Source organism: Lissotriton vulgaris, chromosome 7 (assembly GCF_964263255.1).
Source record: "Lissotriton vulgaris chromosome 7, aLisVul1.2, whole genome shotgun sequence".
Lineage (NCBI taxonomy): Eukaryota > Metazoa > Chordata > Amphibia > Caudata > Salamandridae > Lissotriton > Lissotriton vulgaris.
The window spans coordinates 1,185,906,300-1,185,929,816 of record NC_141695.1 but is presented as its reverse complement, the minus strand read 5'-3'; the positions used below and the strand labels follow the sequence as shown (position 1 = coordinate 1,185,929,816).

At 41.4% G+C, this 23,517-nt stretch overlaps 1 protein-coding gene across 1 annotated transcript in view; it reads left to right on the top strand.

Annotated features, from left to right (window-relative positions):
- The first annotated feature begins 13,516 nt into the window (after positions 1 to 13,516).
- Positions 13,517 to 23,517, top strand: part of PRELID2 (PRELI domain containing 2) — a 275,242-nt gene continuing 265,241 nt past the window's right edge. Inside the window, exon 1 of the mRNA XM_086931652.1 lies at positions 13,517 to 13,754. Coding sequence (XP_086787778.1) covers positions 13,680 to 13,754 — 75 coding nt within the window. The 5' untranslated portion in view covers positions 13,517 to 13,679. The remainder of the gene's footprint in view (positions 13,755 to 23,517) is intronic.

Here is a 23,517-nt window from a genome sequence, read left to right as displayed (position 1 = left end):
CAATGGTCCAGATATGTGCATGTATGTATAGACATAAGAGGAAATTAGTAGTTACCTATAGTTAGAGCCTACATTGGATGGTAGACTTAACGTGCGGAACAAGGATGCTGTAGATGGCACCTTAAATAGTTGATGGTAGAACAGGCTCTAGAAAGATGAATTACAGATTTATAAGTAATGCTATAATATATTTCCAGATTGGTAGAATACTAAAATACCACTCTACATATCTGTGTAGTATTGGTTCTAATAACTCATCCACGAATAATATTCAGTTAGGGTTACCTTGATAATTCTTAAGGCGAAGTGGTGCCTGTGTTCGACTTTAAAATAGCGCCTTGGAAAGCGGAGAGATAAGACACTCTGGAAGATATAAATTCAGAGTGCTCGATTAGTTACTAGTGACTAATTTAAGGTGCCATCTACAGCATCCTTGTTCCGCACGTTAAGTCTACCATCCAATGTAGGCTCTAACTATAGGTAACTACTAATTTCCTCTTATGTCTATACATACATGCACATATCTGGACCATTGCAGTCACCTTTTGTAGTAACCCTGGCCATAATATATGAGGAATGAGTCTATATATATTTATTTCTCCGCTTTTTACCCGTAGTGGTTTTATGATACACATTGTACTTGGACATCTCGAATATGGTCATCACGTACCTATCTAATGAATAATTTCGTCAGCAATATTCATCCATCAATCGTGGAATCTTAAGGTACATATTTGTCATTACCATTTCCTTTGTGCTACAGTGCACTATATTATCTGACAGTGTCATTTAGTCAATACCTGTCCCTTCTTTATTTTCCAATCGTTCCAATTCCTATAGGAGAAAATAGAGTGTATCTGTAACTTCATAGCAATCACCTAAGATGTTATTTGATCTATGCAATACGACTAGTACTTTAAGACAGAGTCATCTAGTAGTCGCTATGTATATGAACAGGCAACATACTCTGTTCCTTCATCGTGAGATAAATAAATCCTGTAGTGCCTTCCACATGTCAAGAGCAATGTATTATGCCAATTGTGTTTGTCAGTAGGAAGAACTAGTTGATAGGACTACCTTTTAATTATGTAAATTTCATCATTAGGAATCTCCCTACCATTAATCTTTTCCATATACATCTTACGTCTATATGAAGACTCCACTTGGGTGTTTTTGCTGTATGGATAGAAGTCTACCTTTGTAAGTATACCCAATGAACAGAGCACTGTTGTCTTAGATTTGTAATGTTGTTTTATTCTTTCAACAAACAGTTATTTTGAACGATATGTCATGAATCTATCACATGCAATGAATTATTAAGATTCACCACTACAACAACCTATAAGTGATTCTACTTTTAGTGTTTTAGAAAGAGATCTAAAGTTAGCTCTCTTCATGTGAAGGAGCCGCCCTCTACAACCAAGACCGGTAACCTAAATAGAGTCAGATACTGTACAATTGTTAAAAAATTGTGCCCATCATTGGCCATGAGTGTACATAACAAGAGTCAAGGTCAGTTCTCAAGCTAGGAATGTAGGTTTTAAAACAAATGTATTCTGGAATGATAATTATATATGTTCCCATGGATGTCTAGATAACATGGATACTCTTTTAAATTGTGTTTCAGGAATTGAATTTGTGTCTCCTGAAGAAGGCGGTCCTTCGCCGAAACGCGCGTCGAGTTCTTATGTTTGTTTTATTATCAATGTGATTATTTGTATGCTTTTGCTAATATATTTTTGTATCTTATGTTCTATGAATTTTATGTTAATTTGCTATGATTATTGTATGTAATTTTGAAAAATCCTTTTTAATACCCGTCATATTGGTTTGACCCCCAGTCATTTCTAATATGATTTTTTAAATATACTAAATAAAAATATACTTTTTACAAAACTTTTTTAATCTTTCCCTACTGTTCCTTCTTGATAACTGGCTTGCCTTATCTGTACACCCACTAGTTTAGACGTCCTAGAATTTTTCACATATGTTGCTACCCTGCCCTAGGAGTCTATAGATCGTTACTACCCAGGGGGTCCTTGCTATTCACAGTTGAAGGTTAAAGGAAATGACATCTCCTTCTTATTGGATACTGGTGCTACCCGTTCTACTGTGAGTACAACAGACATCCCAAACCTACCCCTCTTGGAAGAAGCAATCCAAGTAGTGGGCGTTTCTAATTAACAAATTAGGACCCTAATTAGAGAACCAATGGAGGTATGCATTGGCAACTTTGGAGAGATGCACAAGTTCGTGGTATGTGACTCAAGCCCTGTGAACTTGTTAGGAATGGATTTATTGTGCAAAATGAACTGCACAATATTTTGCACACAGGATGGTGTTGCAATTCAGACTCTTGATGAAGATGGAATATACAAGATCATGTTAGCTAAGCAGGGAATGGAAGTGAATGAAATATTTTCTATGATGACACCAAATGAGTTACAAGACGAGGTCCAACCTACTGTAAATCCTGATGTGTAGGATTTTACCGGAAAGGAAGTAGGATTAATGGCCAATGCAGACCCAGTAAAAGTAACTGTAAAAGAAGGTGCAGTTTATCCAAATACTCGCCAATACAAAATGAGCCCGGAAATTAAAGCTGGTATTGCAGCAGAGATTGAATGATTAGTTGAGAAAGGCTTTCTTAAAGAAATAATGAGTAGCCCTTGTAATTCGCTCATGATTGGTATAAAGAAACCTAATAGGAAATATAGGGTGGTCCAAGATTTGAGGAAAATTAACAAAATTGTCATACCATGTTCTCCGATAGTGCCAAATCCAGTAGTAATTTTATATCAGATACTGTGGAACACAGGATGGTTTACTGTAATTGATTTATGCCATGCCTTTTTCTCCATTCCATTGCATCCAGATAGCCAATTTATATTTTCATTCAAATTTGATGAGCATGTTTACGTTTGGAATCATGTTGCACAAGGGTACACTGAAAGTCCTTCGATTTTTTATCAAATTTTGAAGAAATGTCTTGAATCTCTTGTGTTGCCCAGACAATCAATTTTGGTGCAATATATTGACGACTTATTAGTCGCGTCAAAAACTTGAAATGACTGTGTTATTGATTCAATTACGTTACTAAATCATCTGGCTGAAGGTGGACATAAAGTGTCAACGGAAAAATTACAATTTTGCCAAAATTCAGTCAAATATTTGGGACATCAAATAGAAGGAGTCAGAAAAGTGACCTCAGAAAGAGTAAAAATAATAAGACATATGCAGTTACCACAGACCCAAAAAGAAATAAGGATGTTTCATGGAGTCGTAAGTTATTGCAGGCAGTGGATTGTGGGATTTGCAGTACTGGCCAAACCTTTGATACAAATGACCAAGAAACGAGCAAGAGATCCAGTAGAATGGGATGATTAAAGCATGACAGCTTTTATAAATTGACTAAACTGTCTGTGTGAGGCACCTGCTCTAGGTATGCCAGATTATTCAAAAGAATTTGCATTATTCTGTGATGAGAGAGATAATTGCACACTTTCAGTCCTAACATAGAGACATGGCCTAATGCGACGTCCTGTGGCATATTTTTCTGCTACATTGGACCCAGTGGCATCTGCTTTGCCAGGGGGTCTAAAAGCTGTAGTTGCAACATGCATGAGTCTAGAACAAAGTAAATCTATTGTAATGGGACACCCTGTAAAGGTGTATGTTCCATATTCAGTTGTAATTCTGTTGACATGAACTCGAACTCTGTACCTTACTCCAAGTCGGCTGACTAAATACAAGCGAGTTATTTTAGGGGCTGAGAATGTAACGATAGACAGATGTACTGTCTTAAACCCAGCAACCCGGTTGCCAGATCCATATTTTGAAGAGGTAAAAGATGAAGTTGATCATGAATGTCTCGACGTCACTGAATTAAGTACAAAACCTCGTCCAGACATACAGGAAGGACCCTTAGAGAATGCCGAACATAAGCTGTTTGTAGATGGCTTGTGTATGCGCCATGAGGAAGGAGGATTGAGTGCTCCTTATGCTGTGTGCACATTGGCTAGAATAGCAGAAGCATCCTATTTACTAGGAGTCAAGTCTGCACAAGTAGCCAAATTGATAGGTTTAATTAAAGCTTGCAAAATTGGGAAAAATTGGAGAGTAACCATTTATACTGATAGCCAGTATGGTTACAGGGTTGTGCATGACTTTGGCCAGATCTGGATGCAAAGGGATTTCATTACTTTTTCAGAAACCCCTATTAAAAATGGAAATTTTGTAAAAGAATTATTCGAAGCAATTCAGTTGCCAAAAGAAGTGGCTGTGGTCAAGTGTGCTGCTCACCAGTCAGGTAATGATAAGGTGACAGCTTCTAATCGTTATGCTGACCAAGTTGCCCAATATAGTGCTAAATACAAAATAGCAGTAAACAAGAAAATGTACACATGTGGAATCAGCTGCCAACTTATGCTACTTGGGTGCATAGGAACATGGGAAGATTACAAGATGAAGCAGACATGAAGGAAAAGGAGGAATGGTAGAAAATAGGTTGTCAGAGAAGGGATGATGATGGTGTGTGGATTTATCTAGATAGAAGACCAGTGTTGCCAGACTGTATGCTTGCACCCATGGCTAGAATGTATCAGGGAGACACTCACATAGGCAGAGATGCTATGATTAGACTTTTCAGACAAGATTGGTTCAATGCAAGGTTCAGGAATGTCGCAGAGTCTTTGCTAGAGGTGCTTAACCTGTCAACAAATGAACCCAGGCAGGAAAAATGTAGTCATCACAGGAAGAATTGGGAAAGCAGAGGGTCCATTTATAAGACTTCAAATTGATTTCATCCAGGTACCTGTTTGTCGAGGACTGAAATATGTATTTGTCATAGTTTGCTTATTTTCAAAGTGGGTGAAAGCATACCCGACCAGACGGAATGACAGCTTGACAGTGGCAAAACTCCTATTAAGGGAACTCATTCCTAGATACGCTTTCCCAGTAACTATTGAATCAGATGGAGGGTCTCATTTTAATAATGAAATAATGTGATTAATTTGTGAAGCATTTAAAATTGAGCAAAAACTGCACTGTGCCTACCGCCCAGATGCTTTTGGAGTGGTAGAGCAAATGAATAGCACAATCAAGTCAAGACTGGGAAAAGTGTGTGCATCCATCCCACTGGAGTGGCCTGATGCTTTACCTCTTGTTCTGATGGGACTCAGAAGTATCCCAGACAAAAATACAGGCTTGAGTCCCCATGAAATACTCATGGGAAGGGCAATGAGGCAAGCATGTATTCCAGGACACAAGCTGTTGAATATATCTGATGATTTGGTACTGGAGTATTGCAAAGAGTTGGCTGGCCAAGTGCGTTCTATTTCTCACCAGGTTGGGGAAGACGATGTTGCCAGGCAGCCGAACCAAACGCATGATCTGAATCCCGGTGACTGGGTAGTAGTGAAAAATCACACTTGAGAATCGTGCCTAGCACCAAGGTGGGAAAAGCCACATCAGGTTATATTGGTTACAACAACAGCTGTAAAATGTGCAGGCTTGCCTAATTGGATTCATGCAAGCCATACCAAGTAAGCATGGGCGTAAAATCAGTTTGCGGATTTTCGGTAAATTCGCAATCCGCGAGATTTGCGAATCTCCCGCAAAATCCGCGAGCAGCGGATTTTGCTCGCACTGTTCGCACTGTTCGCGTGAGTTCGCGCCCCGCGAATAAGTGCAAAACTGCAGAAATACGATCTTAGCAAAACTGAAACTACTACCAGGTTCAAAAGTTCAGGCTCATCATTAGTAGCCATTTCCTGTAGTGCTTCCTGAGGGGCCCCTCCAGAGTTCAGTTGCCAGTTGCAACTATTATGTGACCCTGCTCTGAACCTCAGAATAGTTACACATATGCCACAAAGGTCCTGAATTACAGCTAAGGGAGACAAGCAGGAGCCAGGCTGGAAGTTCAAATCCATTAATCAGCCCCTAATTCATTATTGTCAGTTGGGGCAGGGCAGGTGTTGTAACTAATTTTGCAACAATGAAAGCACTTAGCAAGTGCAAAAGATCACTAATCAGGAAGCACTAAGGAAGCAGGTGCCAGCTAAAAAAATATTCTGTGACACATTAATCAGCCCCAAATTAATTCAGGTCACTTGAGGCAGGGAAGGTGTGCTTGCGTTGCCATAATAATGTACACTGACTGGACAACCAGAGGGTGCTGTGATGAAACAGAGGGTGGCATGAGTGGGCCAGAGGGTGGCATGAGTAGTCAGAGAGTGGCAGTGGTGACAGAGAGTGGCAGTGATGAAGAAGAGTGTCCCAAACAGGCTGGACACGTAGAAACAACAAGTTCGCGAAACTTGCGACCCGACAGGTAAGTTCGCAATTTGCGACATTGTACAAAACCCTCGCGAACTGGCAGAAACCCGCGCAAACACACAAAAAAAATCCGCAAATTCGCGAGAATTTGCGGATTTTGCGGATTGCGAGTTCGCAAATCCGCAAAATTCGCGAACGCGAGATTCGCAAAATTCGCCCATGCTTAATACCAAGAGAGTGCCAGCACCTGATGAAGTAGAACCACAACAAACTCAAACAGTTGAGGTGGCTGATGGTTGTACAGCTGAAGGATCATGAGTAACAGATCCTGAAGTAGCTGAACAAGAACAACCTAGCACTGGTCAAGATGACTGGATTCCAGTAGTGGACATACCTGAAATTGTTGTGAGAACAAGAAGTCAAACTTGATTAGAAAGTCAAAATGAGAGTGAGGACGGTACAGGAATAGAAGAACGCACTCAGATTACAGAAAAAAAAGCTAACACCGAATCTGAAAAGGACCAGATAAGGAAAGAGCAATATACTCAGACAGAAGAAAATAAAAGCAATGTTCACCAATCTGAGGAGGGACAGGTGGGCATTAGAGAAAACACCCAGGCAGAAGAAAATCAAGAAATTATAAGACCTGAGCAGAACCAGTTAGATAAAGAAAAACAAGTTCAGGAAGAAGAAGGAGAACAAAGTCAAATCAAACAAAATCCTGAACAGGGTCAGAATAGAGAAGAAGAACCCATCCAGGCAGAAACGGCTAAGGTAATAAACCCTGGACAAGGTCAGATAGAGAGGAATTAAGAAGTCGAAAATAATCAAGCTGTGCCACAAATCAACGAAAACAAAAGAGCACTTGAAGAAACTGAAAGCACACTGCAAGCTAAAAGACTCAGAAAAGGTGATACTTGGCCCAGTATTATCAAGAGACTGAAATATCGCCTTAAGACAATAAGTGAAGAACCTGACCAAGTAAATGAAGTAACCAGCCTCATTCTCTGCAATCTTTCAGCAGACTGGTTGATTCAGGCATTACGACGGTTTGACCAAGACAGATATAACTCTCATGTCTAAACCACACCTTTGTACTGTTTTAAGAAAAGATATTTCATGATTTACACTCTTGAAAAATAAGAAAGAACAAGGAATATAAAAAGGATTGGGTCCACAACGTCCAATGCCAGTATTCTGGGTCCACTCTACAAATGTATTCATACACTTTTTCTGCCCTGAGGAAGTTCCTTTTACAGGAACGAAACGCGTTGGCTGTTGTCGAGTTATTTTTATGAAGAAAAATAAAGAACTTTTTGAAATAAAGTGACCAGTTTGTGACTTCATCCCTGGTGCTGCCTCCACATTTGCATTGACATATATAATTCTTGAAGATTTTGAGAATCTAGAAATAAATGGAGACAGTGATGAAGAATTGAATGCTGATCAAATTGAAGAAGTGAGACCAACTTGAAGAAATAACTCCTCAAGTTGTATTCTGTACAAAAGTTTAAAAAGAGGGGAGGAATCTTCTTAGTCTAAAATGGCTGATGATCAGGCCCGGACTGGCCGTTGCGGGCACCAGGCAATCCCCCGGTGCGCCGCAAGGGTGGGGGCCAGTTTTGGGCTCCTGGGGGCCGTTTTTGTTACAGGGCTGTTTTTGCAGCGCTGCTGCAAAAATGGCCCTGTAACAAAATTGTCCGAAAAGAGGCCCCGGCACAGAGAGCGGTCGCACCCCCAACCACCCCAGGGGGTGGGGGGCCGGCGGAGCACTTAGCCAGGCCCGGTTTTGGTTCCCAGTCCGGTCCTGCTGATGATAGAGCTGCTGGGAAATCGGGAAAAAATGGTGTAAAAAGATGCTGTAGAATGTGCATATGTAGTCTATTTTTAGTACTTATAGTGTGGTTAGTACTGACAATAGGCATTCCCTAACTAATGACTGCAAACAAACAGAATGACACAAATGCACATGGAAAGGTAGCTAATTTTAAGCAAGGTAGAGTAGAATTAGAAACACCAGATGAGACAGATTTACATCACAGTGTGAATAAAAATTACACAGATTTAAATGTTTTTTCTAACCTGTTAGTACGCTATGTAGAAACCATGGAAATTAGTGATTGCTCTGTATGTATTAAATTGCCGACATCTGTAGCAGAAGGAGTGACATATCATCATTTACCATTAACATATGGTATTTCACGTAGTATTTTAGCTAGTTTACTTTATATAACTGGAAATTTACAATAATATTATTCTAACGTAGATGTGATTATTTCTGAAGTTCCTTTGCGAAAAAATATGAACCCTGTCCTTAGTAGTAGAGATTTACAATTCATGGGTGAATATTTTCTAACAATGAAAACAATAGATATAGCTGAAGCACATAAGCACAATCTAACATATAAGTTATATGAAGAAGAAAGGATATTTTTGAATTTAGTGGAGAAAAGAAGACAGGATTTCCATAGAAGGGCGTCTTAACCAAAACCTCAGATACCTAAGTGGGCTGAAAGAGAAGACTTTATTGCAACTGGCAAGACTTGTGCTGCTATGTCCCTGGACCTGGACCGAAAGGGAAAATCTGTGTCCATAGGTTAAAAACAGAGTATAACAATATATTTATTGGTTCCAGTGAATGTGAGCACAATTTTCTGATAATAGGGGGATGGGGATTAAAAGGTAGAACAGATCCAGTATTTCCTGGAATCTATTATGTATGTGCACACAAAGCTTACTTTAAGCTGCCTGACCACTGGTAGGGGAGTTGCTTTTTCGGAATAGTATTCCCTAAAGTATATCATGTAAAAAGAATCTCTGGAAGCAATGAAATAAATAAAGGACTAACACGCAAGAAAAGGGCTAATTTTTCAGAAATTGTAGGAGACATATTTAGTGCATTGATACCTTCTGTGGAAGTAATTCTGAATACACAAATAATTTGTAAATTATCTACAGTGGTTGATCGCTTATTGATGGAGGATTTTTATTGATCAATACCGAACTAGTTGCGGTAAGATCTATGGTTTTGCAAAATCGACCTGCCCTTGATATATTATTGGCAAAAGAGGGCGGAGTCTGTAAAATGTTGAAGGCGCAATATTGTTGCACCTACATTGTTGCCCCTACATACCTGACAAAAGTGTTGAAATTGGGAGATATGTTAAAAATATCACGAATTTGGAAGAAGAATTTAAATCATTGGAAGTTGACAGTGTATGGAAGAAACTTACAAACAGTATTTCTTTTATAGGTAGTTGGGTTTCTAATGTAGGGAGAAGTATTATAAGTGGTCCAATACTGATGCCAATAATGGGTATAACTTTATTAGTCTTAACAATAATGGTTTGGTGCAAATGCTGCAGAAAAAGAAAATGGTATGTAGGGAATGAAAAGGGAAAGAATAGAAAATATGAAGAAATTCAACGTCAAGAAATAAAAGAAGATATTTACAAAAGAATGAAGGGTTTCCAAAAGAGAAAAGGGAAATTCCAAAGTGATGGAAGAGATAGAGATGGGAAATTTCTAAAGTTGGCATCTGGATTAGTAATCAGTGATGGCATAAAATGCCATCAACGAGGGGATTGAGGGAGCAAGGTTTCATACGTAAGAAACTTGCTCGGATTCATTCCTCTCAAATAACATGTAATAAGGTAACCAATATGTTTTGTGGATACTATTAATTGCATTACATGACTTTTATTTCATTTAGGGGAAGCTTATCAATGTGCTTTAATAACAAGAAATCTAAGTGGCTTAATATTGCTGCTGAAAACGCAGGAATCTTCTGCGCATGCGTCTACTGCATCTATGTAGTATGAAGTCTTTCGCTTTTGGTGGGAAATCTTGCAGAAGCTTTAAAGATGGCCGCTTTGAACCTCACATGTTAATGCTCATGGCTATGCTTAAAACTAAACCTTGCATGTCTTCCTAACTGCTTATGCAATAGTTAAAATAAATTAAAGTGATTAGAGTATATACAGTGCATTCATTTATTTTCGTATTCTAACATGTTTTTCTTTGACTTTTTTATTAGTTCGCATTTGGGCTTGGAGGGTGACTAAAAACTCCATCTTGCCTGATTGTGCGCAAGTGCGTTGGACTCTGTCAAACTCCAAACTGTGACATTGAAACTCTGCCAAGGACAGTTTAACCAAGAAACACGCCTGGGAATATCGCCTTTTGACCTGGAGAGGGGAAGGAGAAGAAGTCAAAATGTGTATACATTGTATTTGAATTCATATGAAATGTGACTGGGAGAATAAAGCATGGGAAAGTGAACTTAAGGGGAGGGAGCATAGAACAATAAGCCTAAGAAAATGACATTACATTAGTATGGTGTGATGACCTCTCCCCATCCCATTGTCCACTCAGTAGGGGATTCACAAGTATTGAAACATTGGGGGATGGTACATACACTGAGAATAGTATAACTAAGGTAGGCTCAGTCAGTTAGTTTGTCAGACTTGTCACCAACCTGTCACTGACCCATCACTGAAGCAGAAGACGGCGGATGCCACGGAGGTCAGAGACGCTGCTCGAGCATTCTGACAGAAGAATTGAGAAAGGACAGACAGAGAGAGAGAAGAGTTGGAGAGATCGCTGAAGGAGAAGAATCTGTCAATACAGAAGGGGGAAGAATCGAGGAGAGTAACACCAGAGAGGGGTGCAACGCTGGCGTTGCACTTAGAAGAAGTCACCTGTCCTGCCCTGAACCTGTTCTGATCTGTTGGCTCCTGACTACTCGGGAGTCCCTTTTCCAGCTTCTTGGCAAGGGGTTGGTCCTCACACCATTCTAGCTAAATCTAAATCTGTGTGGTATGTCCTTGTACCGTTTTCCTTTCCCACCCTTTCCAGGTACCAACGTCATAAGAATTTATTAAGTCTTTATGTTTTACTTTGATCATTTTCTCTTTAAAGTTGATGTTGCCATGTATTGGTGTTTGACTCACAAAATGAGAGCTAAGGTGTTAAGGTGTTTGGTAAGAAATGGTGTACAGGTAAAATATTATTGCAAGGTAAAAATAAGTCCTGATCCCCAGCGGTGATTGCCAGCTTATGTATGAAAGTTTTATGGGCCCAGGTGAGTATGGTGTTTTAGAGTAACTCAAGCTGGTAATCCCGCTGCATCATGCGTGTGCCCGGAAAGCTCTCTCAGCCGGGCTGAAACACACACCGGGGGGGGGGGGGGGGGGGGAGGGGTGAGGGGGCTGAAGCCCTTTGAGCCCAATGGGCGTTGCGCGCCTAATGCCCACCCGTCCCCAAACGGCCATGAACACCGAGCCTTAACTGTAAGCCTTGGCTGTTTCTGCCGTCCAGGTACGCACGATTAAAATAAAAAAAAGTTTGAGAACTGAGTCTATTTATTTAAAGAAGTAGGGGCACGCCGTGCCCTGACAATACCGCCCACTTCGACCACTGTATTTACCCAATTCTTGTCATCCATGAAAGTAAATGGCTCAGCACAGTTAGCCAATACCATAACAGTTTTACTCCCAACTTCAATTTCACATTCTGGTCTGGACAAGCACCCATCAGCTTTATTGGTTACACCATCAAGATGCAAGCACAGCAGTACCTACTTTAACTCGCTAGAACCCCTAGCATACAGTAACTTATGAATGACATAACCATTCCATGTTACCTCACTTCCAGAAATTTTGATTAGCAAAGACGATAGACCATAACACATACTCCTCGAGTTCTTTCTACTGTGGTAAAAAAGAACATTTAGCACATAGCCTAAATTGCACATGGTCTAAAAAAAAGGCTGCAGTAATGTAGTCACTGCTGGCTTGTGCATGTACCAGCCTCTCTAAGACCTACATTTAGCAGTGGTGGCTAAACCTGTATAAATACTGCCAAAGTTGTAATTACTCTAAGCGTGCAGTATTATTTCGGAATTAGAACGTGTGGGTATGAATGCGAAATAACCTGCAGAATTACCATTTCCTCAAGTTAACCACATTTACTTGTGCAGAATATCCAAAGCAACAAGCTGGTGGACGCCCTGAATATTTTTTTCAAACTGTCATTAAATATCATTCTAATTTCTCAAAATTCCCAAATTATTGTAAAATAAAGTAATCTAGTCTATGCGTTTTGTGCATTATTATTTCAGTCCTCATAATTCCATTCTATATTAAGAATTGGGAGTGCCAAGAAAAAGAATGTACTTCACTTGAGAACAGAACCGGCAAACCTGAGAGCTGAAAATTTCACGTAGTGCGTTCCGTTTCTGTTCGTGTTATTCTGTGTACATTTCTTATGTGTGTATGTCACAGTGTTTGGTTTTAAAACGAACATTGGTGATCTGGCCCGCTGGAGTTGGAACAGGTTGGGAGTAGACGAGTGGTGTTAGAGCTACGAGTGCTCCATAAAATGTTGTGTACTTATTCTTTGCGGCGGACTGTCGTTCAACCCAGGGAACACCACAACCTATTGCATATGTGGATTACACGATATGGGTTTACTAAGCAACTAAGCTTTTCATACTTTGCCCCCGCGGAACAACTGGTAAGTCGGTTTTAACACAACATAATAAATTACGTATATAGTGTTTTCTAAAATTGAATTGGACTTAATAAACGCAGGCACCACTAAAACTATATAAAGTATTTAGTTGTTTGGCTTTCTTGCTCTGCAGCCTATATTTTGTCAGTAATAAGAACGTTCTAGCGTTTGAAACAAGAGGACTATTTTAAGAGGAAGACGGTTTTTGCGAACGATTCCTAGGTTTTACCTTTTTTTTCTTTTATAACAAGATTTGCCTAAAACCCACATGATGCCACTACTGGCGCCACCGAGTTCCTTTCGTTTGTAAATATGGGGCGTCGAAATTGAAATAGACGAAGGGAGAGAGATTATCAATATTCCTCGATGCACCCGCTGAAGGACAGGTCTAATAAAGCCGCCATCTTGAAAGTGATTCAACTCCCTTTCGACAGTGAGAATATTCCCACTATAAAACAAGAAAACTATTACTTTAAACCGAAAAATCAGAAATGGTTATTTTTTTTGATATGAAGAGAAGATGTGTGGGAAAGAAACAGGATAACTCACAAAGATTATCATTTATATGAGACGTTTTCTTTCGCGTCTTTAATGGACTACAAAAAGTTTTCCATAATTATACAAGGCATTTAAAAACGTTACATTTACTTGGCTGGTATGCGACTGGCTGTAATTTCCTTGTCGGAAATCCAGGCCCATTGACATAATTCTGCATTTTCTCTCGTTTGTCTTCCATGTCTATGATCGCCCTGCGAGATGGTCTCTCAGTTGGCAGCGAGAGGTGTGGAGCAGGCAGTGCAGTAGCTTGACTTCTTCATACTACTGCGGGACTAACAGCGTACACCAGGCTAAGAGGACAGAGGTGGAGCTCACCGTGCTCACCCGCAGCAATGGGCATCACCGTGGACTTGAAAACGATTTATCCATATCCCTTCGAGCACGTGGTGAACAGCTACCTGAACAAGGTACAGAAAAAAGGGGCGTGCCAGTGTCTGGGGCACAGCGGAAGAGACAGGGTTGTATGAGCTAGTGTAGGTAGTAGGGGTCAGCTGGAGAAGGAAAGAATAGCAGACATGCCAACCCTCCCGATTCAGGCGTGAGACTACCGATTTGAAGGCTAGTCTCCCGCCTCCCGATTCCTACAAGCAAAAACCCGATTCCTCTGGGGTTTCAGCTGACAGGGCTTGGTATTGTGTAAAAGTGTTAATTCTTCCACCAAAGAGTGGCGATGCAGGGGCTCTCGAAAGGGTGAAAAACCAACAAAGCGTCATTGAAAAGGGAATCGTCTTTTAAAGACCTGCGAAGTACTGGGGGGGTGGGGGGATGCATGCAATGCCACCAACCTGCCAGGCCAGTGCCCAACACTTGCATCACCTTCTCTGCCTGCCATTATGCTCCAGGTGCTTCTGAAAGGTAAGAAAAAAACGTGCATTTGCGTTTCAAATGTCCGATCCTACAGCAGCCACTTCCAAAGCCCATACATGCCAGTAACCCGTCCCATTTTCCCGATTTTTTTTTTAATCTCCCACTTTGCTCTCCTGAAATGTTGGCATGTATGGAATAGCACTAGAGTGAAAGAAGGGAACACCCAGTACGGTGAATTTTGAAGTAAGAAGAACAGAAATGAAAACTAAGGGCGCAATGGTGAAAATGAATGCTAAATGAAGGGACCCGCAGGGACGGTTTAGAACGAGTTTAATTGAACAACAGCGAAAACAGAGGGAGCAGAAGGCAGTCTGAGGGGCGGGGAGGTTGAAAAGTCAAACCAGGCGATGCTGGAAATGGGGTGGGAAAGTATTCTGGGAACCCAAAAATATGGTGATCAAGGTGTGGCAGTGGAAAGGGTATGGAGTTACGAGGGGCACAGTCTGACTCTCAACTTATACATGGAAAAAAAAAAATCAAGGAATAATAATGCTAAGCTAACCCTGGTGGTAATGCTAATGCTGGAGATACTTGTGTCACAGTTCTGCCTCATAAAGTAGCCTAGATGATTACTGTGCCTGCTGCAAAGCACATTGTGTAACATGCAGATCACAGATGTGGATAAGTAAGTGGGTTATAACCAGGGTACAAGTCCTTAAAAAAAGAAATGGGCGGACACTGACGTCACAATAGGAAGTGACGTCACGAAAGGTGGCTTGCACCATCAGACTCATTGCCTCCACTCGCTCACCCCTTTGATGCGACTGCACCAGAGAAGGCAGCGTGTGAGCAGCATTCTGAATGGGCTCTGATCTCGCCCCAGAGATGCCAAAGAGTGAATGTGTGGCTCCATTTGCTCCAGTTATCGAGCTCCCGGTAAAATAAGTGGGGGGACGCCGTCCACCCGCGTGGTACCCCGACTCGAGCCCTGGTTATAACTTTTGACAAGGAGGGCCTATTGTTTCTTGCAGGTCACGTGTTTCAGTCCTTCTAACATAGTTCAGTGAGCTATGGTCCAGCACCAAGGAGCTGCATGAAAACTGCAAGGCATGGTTTAGAACCTTATTGATTTTTTTTTCTCAATATGTCATTATTTTAAGGTTGCTAAAAATGGTTCCTTTGGGTTGTAATACATTCTTATTGGCACAGACAACCCCAAACCACTGGGTTATGCTTTTAATCCTAAAAGTGATAGAAACAGTATGTAAACTGTGGGGAGCACTAAGAACTGAATGGTAATAAAACGTTTTATTTTTAATTAAGTGCTTCTTCCCACAGATTTTACATTTTAAAAGAGGTGTATTTACTGGATGTTTATGCCAGACGATTTTGTTATATTTATCGACCTGGTAGGATAAAAAGGTAGATGGCCCATACTAGGCCATACCCATTGTCGGTAGCAAGTGCTTAAGTCACTGAGTCAAAATGTGATGTGTCGAGCTCAGCAAAAACTAACGGATGCAGCGAGGTCACAGGAAGGGGCAACAGGGGAAGCCGAGGTAACCAACATACAAGCTGAATGGTACAGTTGGGAAGAGAAGAGGGAACAGCAGGGATACCGAATGGAAAGTACAGTGAAGTCTGGAAAACTGAGAGGAACGACAGTGAGAATAAAAATATGTGTACTTCATTTTAATGATGTTAGAAACTAACTCGGATGTGACGATTCTCCACTTACTCAAATTCAGGACTTAGATTGTGTTTTAAAAAAAAATCTTAGTTCTATAGCATGATCTCGCATGATCATGTAACACATTGTTTTTAGTGTTTTTTCAATTTATATTACCTCTGTTCGGTTGTTCGGAAATATGAACACCAGAGAAACGCCAACGTTTAATATTTTACTACACTTCATAATTATACAACTTTACATTCAAACAAATAACAATACACTGGTCTCTTAAAACTCACGGTTAAACAGAATGGATTGTATTCTTTAAAGAGAGGCTATGTGTTCGGAATAAAAAACAAAAGTCACATTTAGTTTGTCAAGGAAACGCATAATAATGTATTGTTTCAAGTGACATAATGAAATGTAAGGGGTCAATTTTATAAGTTTACTGTTAAACGGTTACATGCTTGGGCTGAGATTAAGTTCGTTTTAAAAATAACCACTTATAAACATTAAAAATTATCTTTTTGGTTTACAAAATGCTTCCCGGTAATATGATCTTTAAGTTTCAAAAAGCACTCAGCTGTTCGTCAGAAACAGTGGCCACATTTCTTCTGTATTATGTGGCTTGGCTTCTGCTTTTTAAGCCGATGATCAGTTTCAGGCCCTGTAAACATGACTTGATGCTTACGGTTGGTCTTCTGTAACTGCCTTTCGCAACTTCCTTCAAAATTGATGTGTTTAGGGTGAGGGTCTGTGCGCCCTCTTGGTTGTTTCTTGGAAAAACGAACTTTTGCATCTGTGTGAGTGATACACACCAAAGAATACTGCATGTACTTGAAAATCTACCACATTAGTCCGAAATGTTGTCTAGACTTGGCATAAGGCATGTGGGGGCTATTCTCTGTTGTCCCCTTGTACAAAAACTTTAGACAATACATTATGGGTTGATTATATTAACTCATCTCTCGGTGTTTTTGTCCTCTGAAGTGCTGGAGAGTGTTTTTAGACCTAACGGAAGAAAGATTCAGTCTGAGATACACTGTATGCACTGACTTACATCAGGGTAAACATAGCTACAAAGTAATGCTGCACAACGCATTCAAAGTAATGTTGCAATAAGTCAGGGGGTGGGCTTGTTGCCAAGAACCAGAAGGCCTAGTAAGTGCTCAGGGGAAACACTTTGTTGCACCCAGTAACTGAATTTACTCTGCGATGTGGTGTGGTTTGAAGAATAAGGTCTTGGGCTCTCTGGTGAAATAGAGGGAGGAAGGTGTCTTTGAGACTCAACTGATATGGAGATCTTATCAGCAGAGATCAATCCCGAAAGGCATGGTGCCTTGTGCTATTATTTCCGCACATACTGGTTTCCAGTCTGGCAAAGAGTCTGCACCTGTGAGTTTTACAAAACCCTCTGGATGTCTGGTAGGAGGAAGTCTAGTGCAGCATTTAACAAGTTGATACAGGAAAGGACAGGGAGCCAATACAGTTAATGGTGTTTAAGCCCCAACCCCTGCAGCACAAACCCTTTGGCTGCCAGTTTACAGCAGCATGCACCACCACAGTGGTGATCTGTTAAAAAAATGGATGTATGAAAGAGGATTGTGTCTCACCAAGGCAAGACTTGTAGCAATAGGATTACATTGTTCAAAAGTGTATGTGAATAATTAGTGTAAGGTCTTTAATATAAGGACGAGTGCGCTAATGAAGTGCTGTGAGCTCAGACAGAATTACTGACAGTGGTTCCAGTATTAAAATGTGTTCACGTTTGCCAGATTTAACAATTTGAGTCTTCTTATAATGCTACCAAATTGCTCCATGATTACATGCAAATACACACAGAAGTCTGATGTAAGATAGTTGATCATTTGCCTTCAAAATAATAAGTATATATAAAAAAATAGGCAGCTTTGAAAAAGAGTTATGCTAAATTGCTGTGTAGCTTGAGATATAGTTAAGCAATGTGAAAATAAATGATGGTCCCAATTTTTAAAGAAAGTTACAAAAGTACTCCTGCAAGTCCTTGCACTAGTGCAGAATTACGAATTTCAGGACTTCACAAGAGTTAACAGAAGTAGGCCTGGAAACCGTACTTATTGCAAACATTTATGAAGAAGTGAGTCTAATTGAAGTATTGGGTAGAATACACAGGATAATGCAGCTCAATATTGGCCTACTTTTTTAACGTACTGCTGTGCCTTATGTAGTGGGCCATACCCATATACCCACAATGGCAGATTTAGATAAAGGGAGAGTTGAGAAGACTGTCTATTATGTAAGTAGAATCTTTTCAAATAAGATAAGTCTCCGATACTCAGTGATGCTGTTAGGGTTATATTTTACAATGTGTAAATATTAGAAGGAAAGATGTCTCTGATCTGGCAGGAGGCATGCATTGTTGATGATCAGATGTGCTGTGTTGGCAATCTTCAACCCATCTGATGACAGGATGATTTCTTCTTCATGCAGTACAGCCTTCAGGGATTACAGTTGAATTATATGGTCAGAAGACAAGTATACAAGGTAGACTATTTTGATGCTGCTGCTGTGCCTGCAGAATCATATATCATTGGATTTGAGGACTTTTGGATTTGAGATTTTACAAGTGGCGATCGTGTGCACGTCAATTAGAGCGGAAGCAGTAGCAGAGCAGAAGCCGAGGCGGCGGAGGCAATGGCGGCGAGTAGCGAGAGGGTCCTTTACACGGGGGAGCCCTGCCCTGAGCTCGACCCACAGCCTCATTCCGCGTAGACGCGAGGCCGAGAAGCCGAGAGGCGACTGCACGCTCAAGCACAGGCGTGACCCCGGACCCGCATCACAAACAGACCAGCCTGCTCGGAGCCGTTGAGGGAGGAAGGAGAGGAGCGGCTGGTGTCTGGTGTCTGGTGTCTTGCAGGGGCAGGCGAGTAAGTTAGCAAGCCGCTACGCAATCCAGCCGTCATCCACTATTGTTGTTGATTGCAGCTCATCACTCCCCCCAGCTTTGCCTCCATTGCTCCTTGCCTGTTTGACGTCCGAGAGGTAATTCGCTGCCTATCTGCGTCTCAGGGCAGTTCTGGTTACAATCATAGCCAAAAATAAAACAGATCTAGAAACCAAGCTTAATCGAACTGAAGCGAGATTAATAGAGAGATACCACACGTCTGAAATAGGTCTGAATGAACGTGATGAAATTTGGGCATTGATCTGATTTGTCATTGGTTCCTTCTTGAAGTTTCTCTGATTTTCTGCCTTTTTGCTGCTTCCTCTTGCTATTTGATATAGACGATGAAAATATGATTAATAGCAGTGTTGTATGCTTAGCACTATTGCAATTATTTTCATATTGACTTCTTTGTATATTCTTCTATGTATAGATAGTTTTTATACTCTTAGGAAACCAATTTTGGATAGCCAGTTTTCATTAAATTATCATGTGTGGTTTTTTTCCCCGCGTTTTTGTAAATAGGATAAATATGCAATATCCAGAATGGGAACCCAATTTGTGGAAATGCTTGAGCACTTTGTTTTTAATTAGACTAATCTTTATTTCTTTTCCTTAGCTACTTGTGAGCATCTGTTTTGTTTTTAAATGATTAAATTTTTCTTGTTAATCACACTTCTGCTCTGGAATGATTGTCTTTTCTTGTGTGTATGTACCAGCTTTTCACCTTTTGAGACGACCGGGACTGAGTTCTGCTGTTCCAGTATCCGAGTAGTATAATTATGGATCCGTGAGATAGCCGCGTAGGGAGATTTGTCCGTTCTTTGTGTCCATTTTGGGACTGACGCCCGTGTTGACGCTCTAGACGCGCCCTCTATAGGCGTGTGGAGCCCCGCCTCTCTTCGCCTTGAGATTCATTCTCGTTGTAGCGTACACCGGCTGTCCGTGTCGCCGTGCTCAAAATACTGCAGGTATTGATTTTTTCCTTCTGTTCCCTGCTCGGCGCATCTAGATAAATGTGATGCGCCTGCCTGGTAGACCCGGTATTTTGTCAGGACCATGCCAGCTAGTGCGATAAGATTTACTTTGTTGCTAGTTTACCGGCATATTAAGTCTTAATCTATGCGACTGGTGTGTAACATAGATTGTAGTTTTACGATCTCCCTAGTCAGTGCGATAGGTCCGTAGTTGTGGGATAATGGTCTCTTTGTCTATCGGGTAGTTTCCTCTAACACGGGGGAAATGGTAGACCCACTTTTGGCTGGTTTACTTGTACTATGTATAGCGCTTGTACTTATGAATAAGCGTTTGTTTCCCGCCTCCATGGGACCTGTTTATATCCCGTTTGGCTGAATGCTTGTGTTTCCACTTAGTGCCCTAGACGTTGAGAGTGTGCATATGAGACACAGGCACATATTATGATTGTTTACCACTATGGGATACCTTGTCTCTCTGTGTGCGTTCTTCTCACGCAACATGCTTGTGTTTTTTACCAGTAGAAACAGAGGCCCTGGTACCCCTTTTGTAATGGATGACTTCTCCTTTCTATCTCCCTCTTCCCTTGCTTGATGATCTTACGATGGCAGATAGGACGTGTTATTCAAGCCACGCCTGCCCTCCTCTTGCCTTATCCAAGTGGACTGTCTGTTGTTATATATAAAGGTATGTCAGACTTACGAGTATGATACTTTCCATTTTGTAGAGTCCAGATTTTTTATTACTATGATGGGATTTCTCTGCCCAGTTCCTCATGGAGTGATGTATCTATAGCTTTTTGTCATATGTCCCCTCTAGGATAATTCCTTGTATTGGGGTTTGAGAGTGATTCCTGCCCCTACCCCCCACCTTTGTGTGGGCGGTTATGTCTGCTGGCTGCCGGCATCTGCCCTTGACGTCACGAGGACCTGATGAATAGGTATATAGATATATTATATATATATTTGACTGGTCGGGTGACAGGGCTTTAGTTACGGAGCGTTGGATTCCACTATGGGTAGATATTGAGTAACTATGTCTGGTGCACCTGGTGTTTCTTGAGACGTTTGCTTTTTCTCAGAGAGATGCGGTTTAAGGTTTCTTCTATATACACGTAAGTTTATGCATTTCTCTTTCCCTCAGTATGCTTGATTTTTTTTGCACACGGGTGGTTCATATATTGTGTTTTGTTTCTTGTCTTTCCTTGGCCTTTTTCTTTCACTTCATTGGCGGATATATAAATAGACCTTGCATTTCCACGCTTGGGGGAGATAATGTTATTAATGCAGCTTTGATATGATTTAAGTTTATGTATCTGTATTTCAGGAAGATGGTATAATATATGTATATAATTGTCGTTACCAGAGTACCCATTGTCCTGATGAAGCCTACATCATCTGGCTGAAACGCGACCGCGACTGCGTCGACACCTTTTATTTCAATTGGAGTCCCTTGGTACCAACAAATAATTTGTTTGATTTATGTCTTGGCACCAACACAAATATAGTCTGGGTTGATTTAGTAACCCCCAGGTGCTTTTCTTTTGGGACTACCATTGTTTTGTGCTCTCATTATAAATTGAGTTGAGGCACTGATCCGAATTAGGATATATATATATATTTTGTTTATATATATCTTGTGTTTGGGGTACATAGGTATTTGATATTGTAAATGTGATGTATATTTGTATATATGTATATGTGATATTTTGTAGATAGATTGTCGGTTATTGTGCTTCCCTTGATGCCAGCTCATATGTGTTGATGAATTTATATATGTAAATATTTCATGTTTAATTTCTGTTTCACAAGAGAATTAATTGTTTCTTGTTCGAGAATTAAATTTGGATCAATCCCTTCGGTACCCTTTGTTGCTACTTTTTCATCCTAGGATGTCCCCTGCTCAGGTATGGGAGGGTTAAGTGGGCAGAACCCCTGACGCCGGGATCCCGGGAAAGAAGGGAGGACCAGTTTTCCCCTATCTAGCCCCACCTTGCCGCTTTGGCCTGACGTTGAGAGGCAGGCGATAAGTGGAGGGCGCCCTGTCAGTTCTCAGTTTGCAGCTTGCAGTTTTGACCCACCTGGCCTAGCGCAAATACTGTTGTTCCTCCCGCAGAAGCCACCCTTGTTCCCCTAACACTGTCCCGGGAGGCTCGGGAGCGGTGGGCTGAGTCCACGAGGAAAGGCTCCAGGATTTCTGGGGAGCTTAAGGGAGAGAGGCCGGCCGAGTATAGGGCGAGGCCCAGGGACAAAGTACGAGTGCAGCCGTTGTTAGAGGCAGCTGCTAAGTAAGAGCCCAGGGGGTTGCCCAGGCCAATCTGACTAGGCCCGATTTAGCTCGAGGCACCTCCTGAGTGCCCCGCTCGTCTGCAGCAACTGTCCCCATGGCGTTCCATTTTGGTCCACCTTCGCTCTAACTAGCGGCCATCCAGCTTCCGCGCCAGCCACAACTTCATAAAACTGTGCAGGACAAAAATGCGTTCAGGTACCAAACGGCAGGCTTCAACAAGCACGACGCAGTAAAAAATTAAGAAGTCAGACGCATTAAAGCAAGCGCAAGTAATTCCGCCCCTAGTTGCTCTGCGGCAAGGGGGGAGTGACGATGAGGGAACAAGTGAGATAGTACGACCGCTCCAGCCTCCAGACAGCCTTGGCCGACTATTAGGAACTCAGCAAAAGATCAACAAATTTTTCTTTTTGAAAGACCCTGTATCGGCACTGTTGGCAACAACAAGGGAAGCTAGGAATTTTCCAAGCCCTATTCAACCAGACAAGACAACTAATCATAGCCACCAAGGAACCCCAAATTGTGGCAAATCATTGGAAACTTTCACGCAACTTCAACCAGCTTTATTAATTGAGCAACCGCTCAAGCCTCTTACAAAAAAAACAGAACTTGTTTCAGGCAATGATTCATAATTCCAGTTCTCCATTAACCAAAATCAAATCAACCAAGACTGGGCAAAAACTAATCCTGCCCTCACCCATATCTCCTGGCCAGGATTCCCTGGAAAAACTTTTCAATGATTCTAACAATATTTACCCCCAAATCGAATTTGGGGGTAAATATTTGTTATCGCCCGCAATAATCCCTAAATTGATCTTGGACCTGGACAACCAAAAGCACAACCAAACCAGAGGTTTGAGGCTGGACGACCAGATTGACCCTTCGTTTGGACATAACCTTCCTAATTTGGATAATGTGACACTGCTCCCAGTTCCAAGTCAATCCTTGCAAGAACTAAATCTAGATTCAAATCTGGACTATGACCAAATGGTTGAGGAGCAAAGCCGGAGCCCTGTGGCGTCCACGCCTCACAATGTAATTGACCCCAGCGCGAATCATAGAATCCTAAGCGATGACAGCTCTGGAAGCAGCAGTATCCAACAAAAAAATCTACGCAGTCCCTTATCTCTTTAACAAGCACGACCACACAACGGGAGGAGCAAAAAAAGAGCCACTGCAGCCAAGTGCCCTTTGGGTACTGGGGAACACCTTGATTAGCACTTTGGACCAGGCCATAAAGGCTCTCAATTTCCAATCAGAGAAGATGGAGGTCCAAATAGACTTGATAAATGTCATCGCAGAGCATATCGCCCAACTTAGCTCCAAAACAGACACAATTATCACTCTTCTGACTAATAAAGAAACCTCGGATATTCCCCTTTTAAAACAGGCCCCAACCGACATAGGCTCCGCAAGCCAACCATCCAGCTGTGGCTGTGGGAGCATCATCGAGAAATTGGCATCACTCCCCATAATTCTAAAAGACATTCTGGGAGCAGTTAAAAAA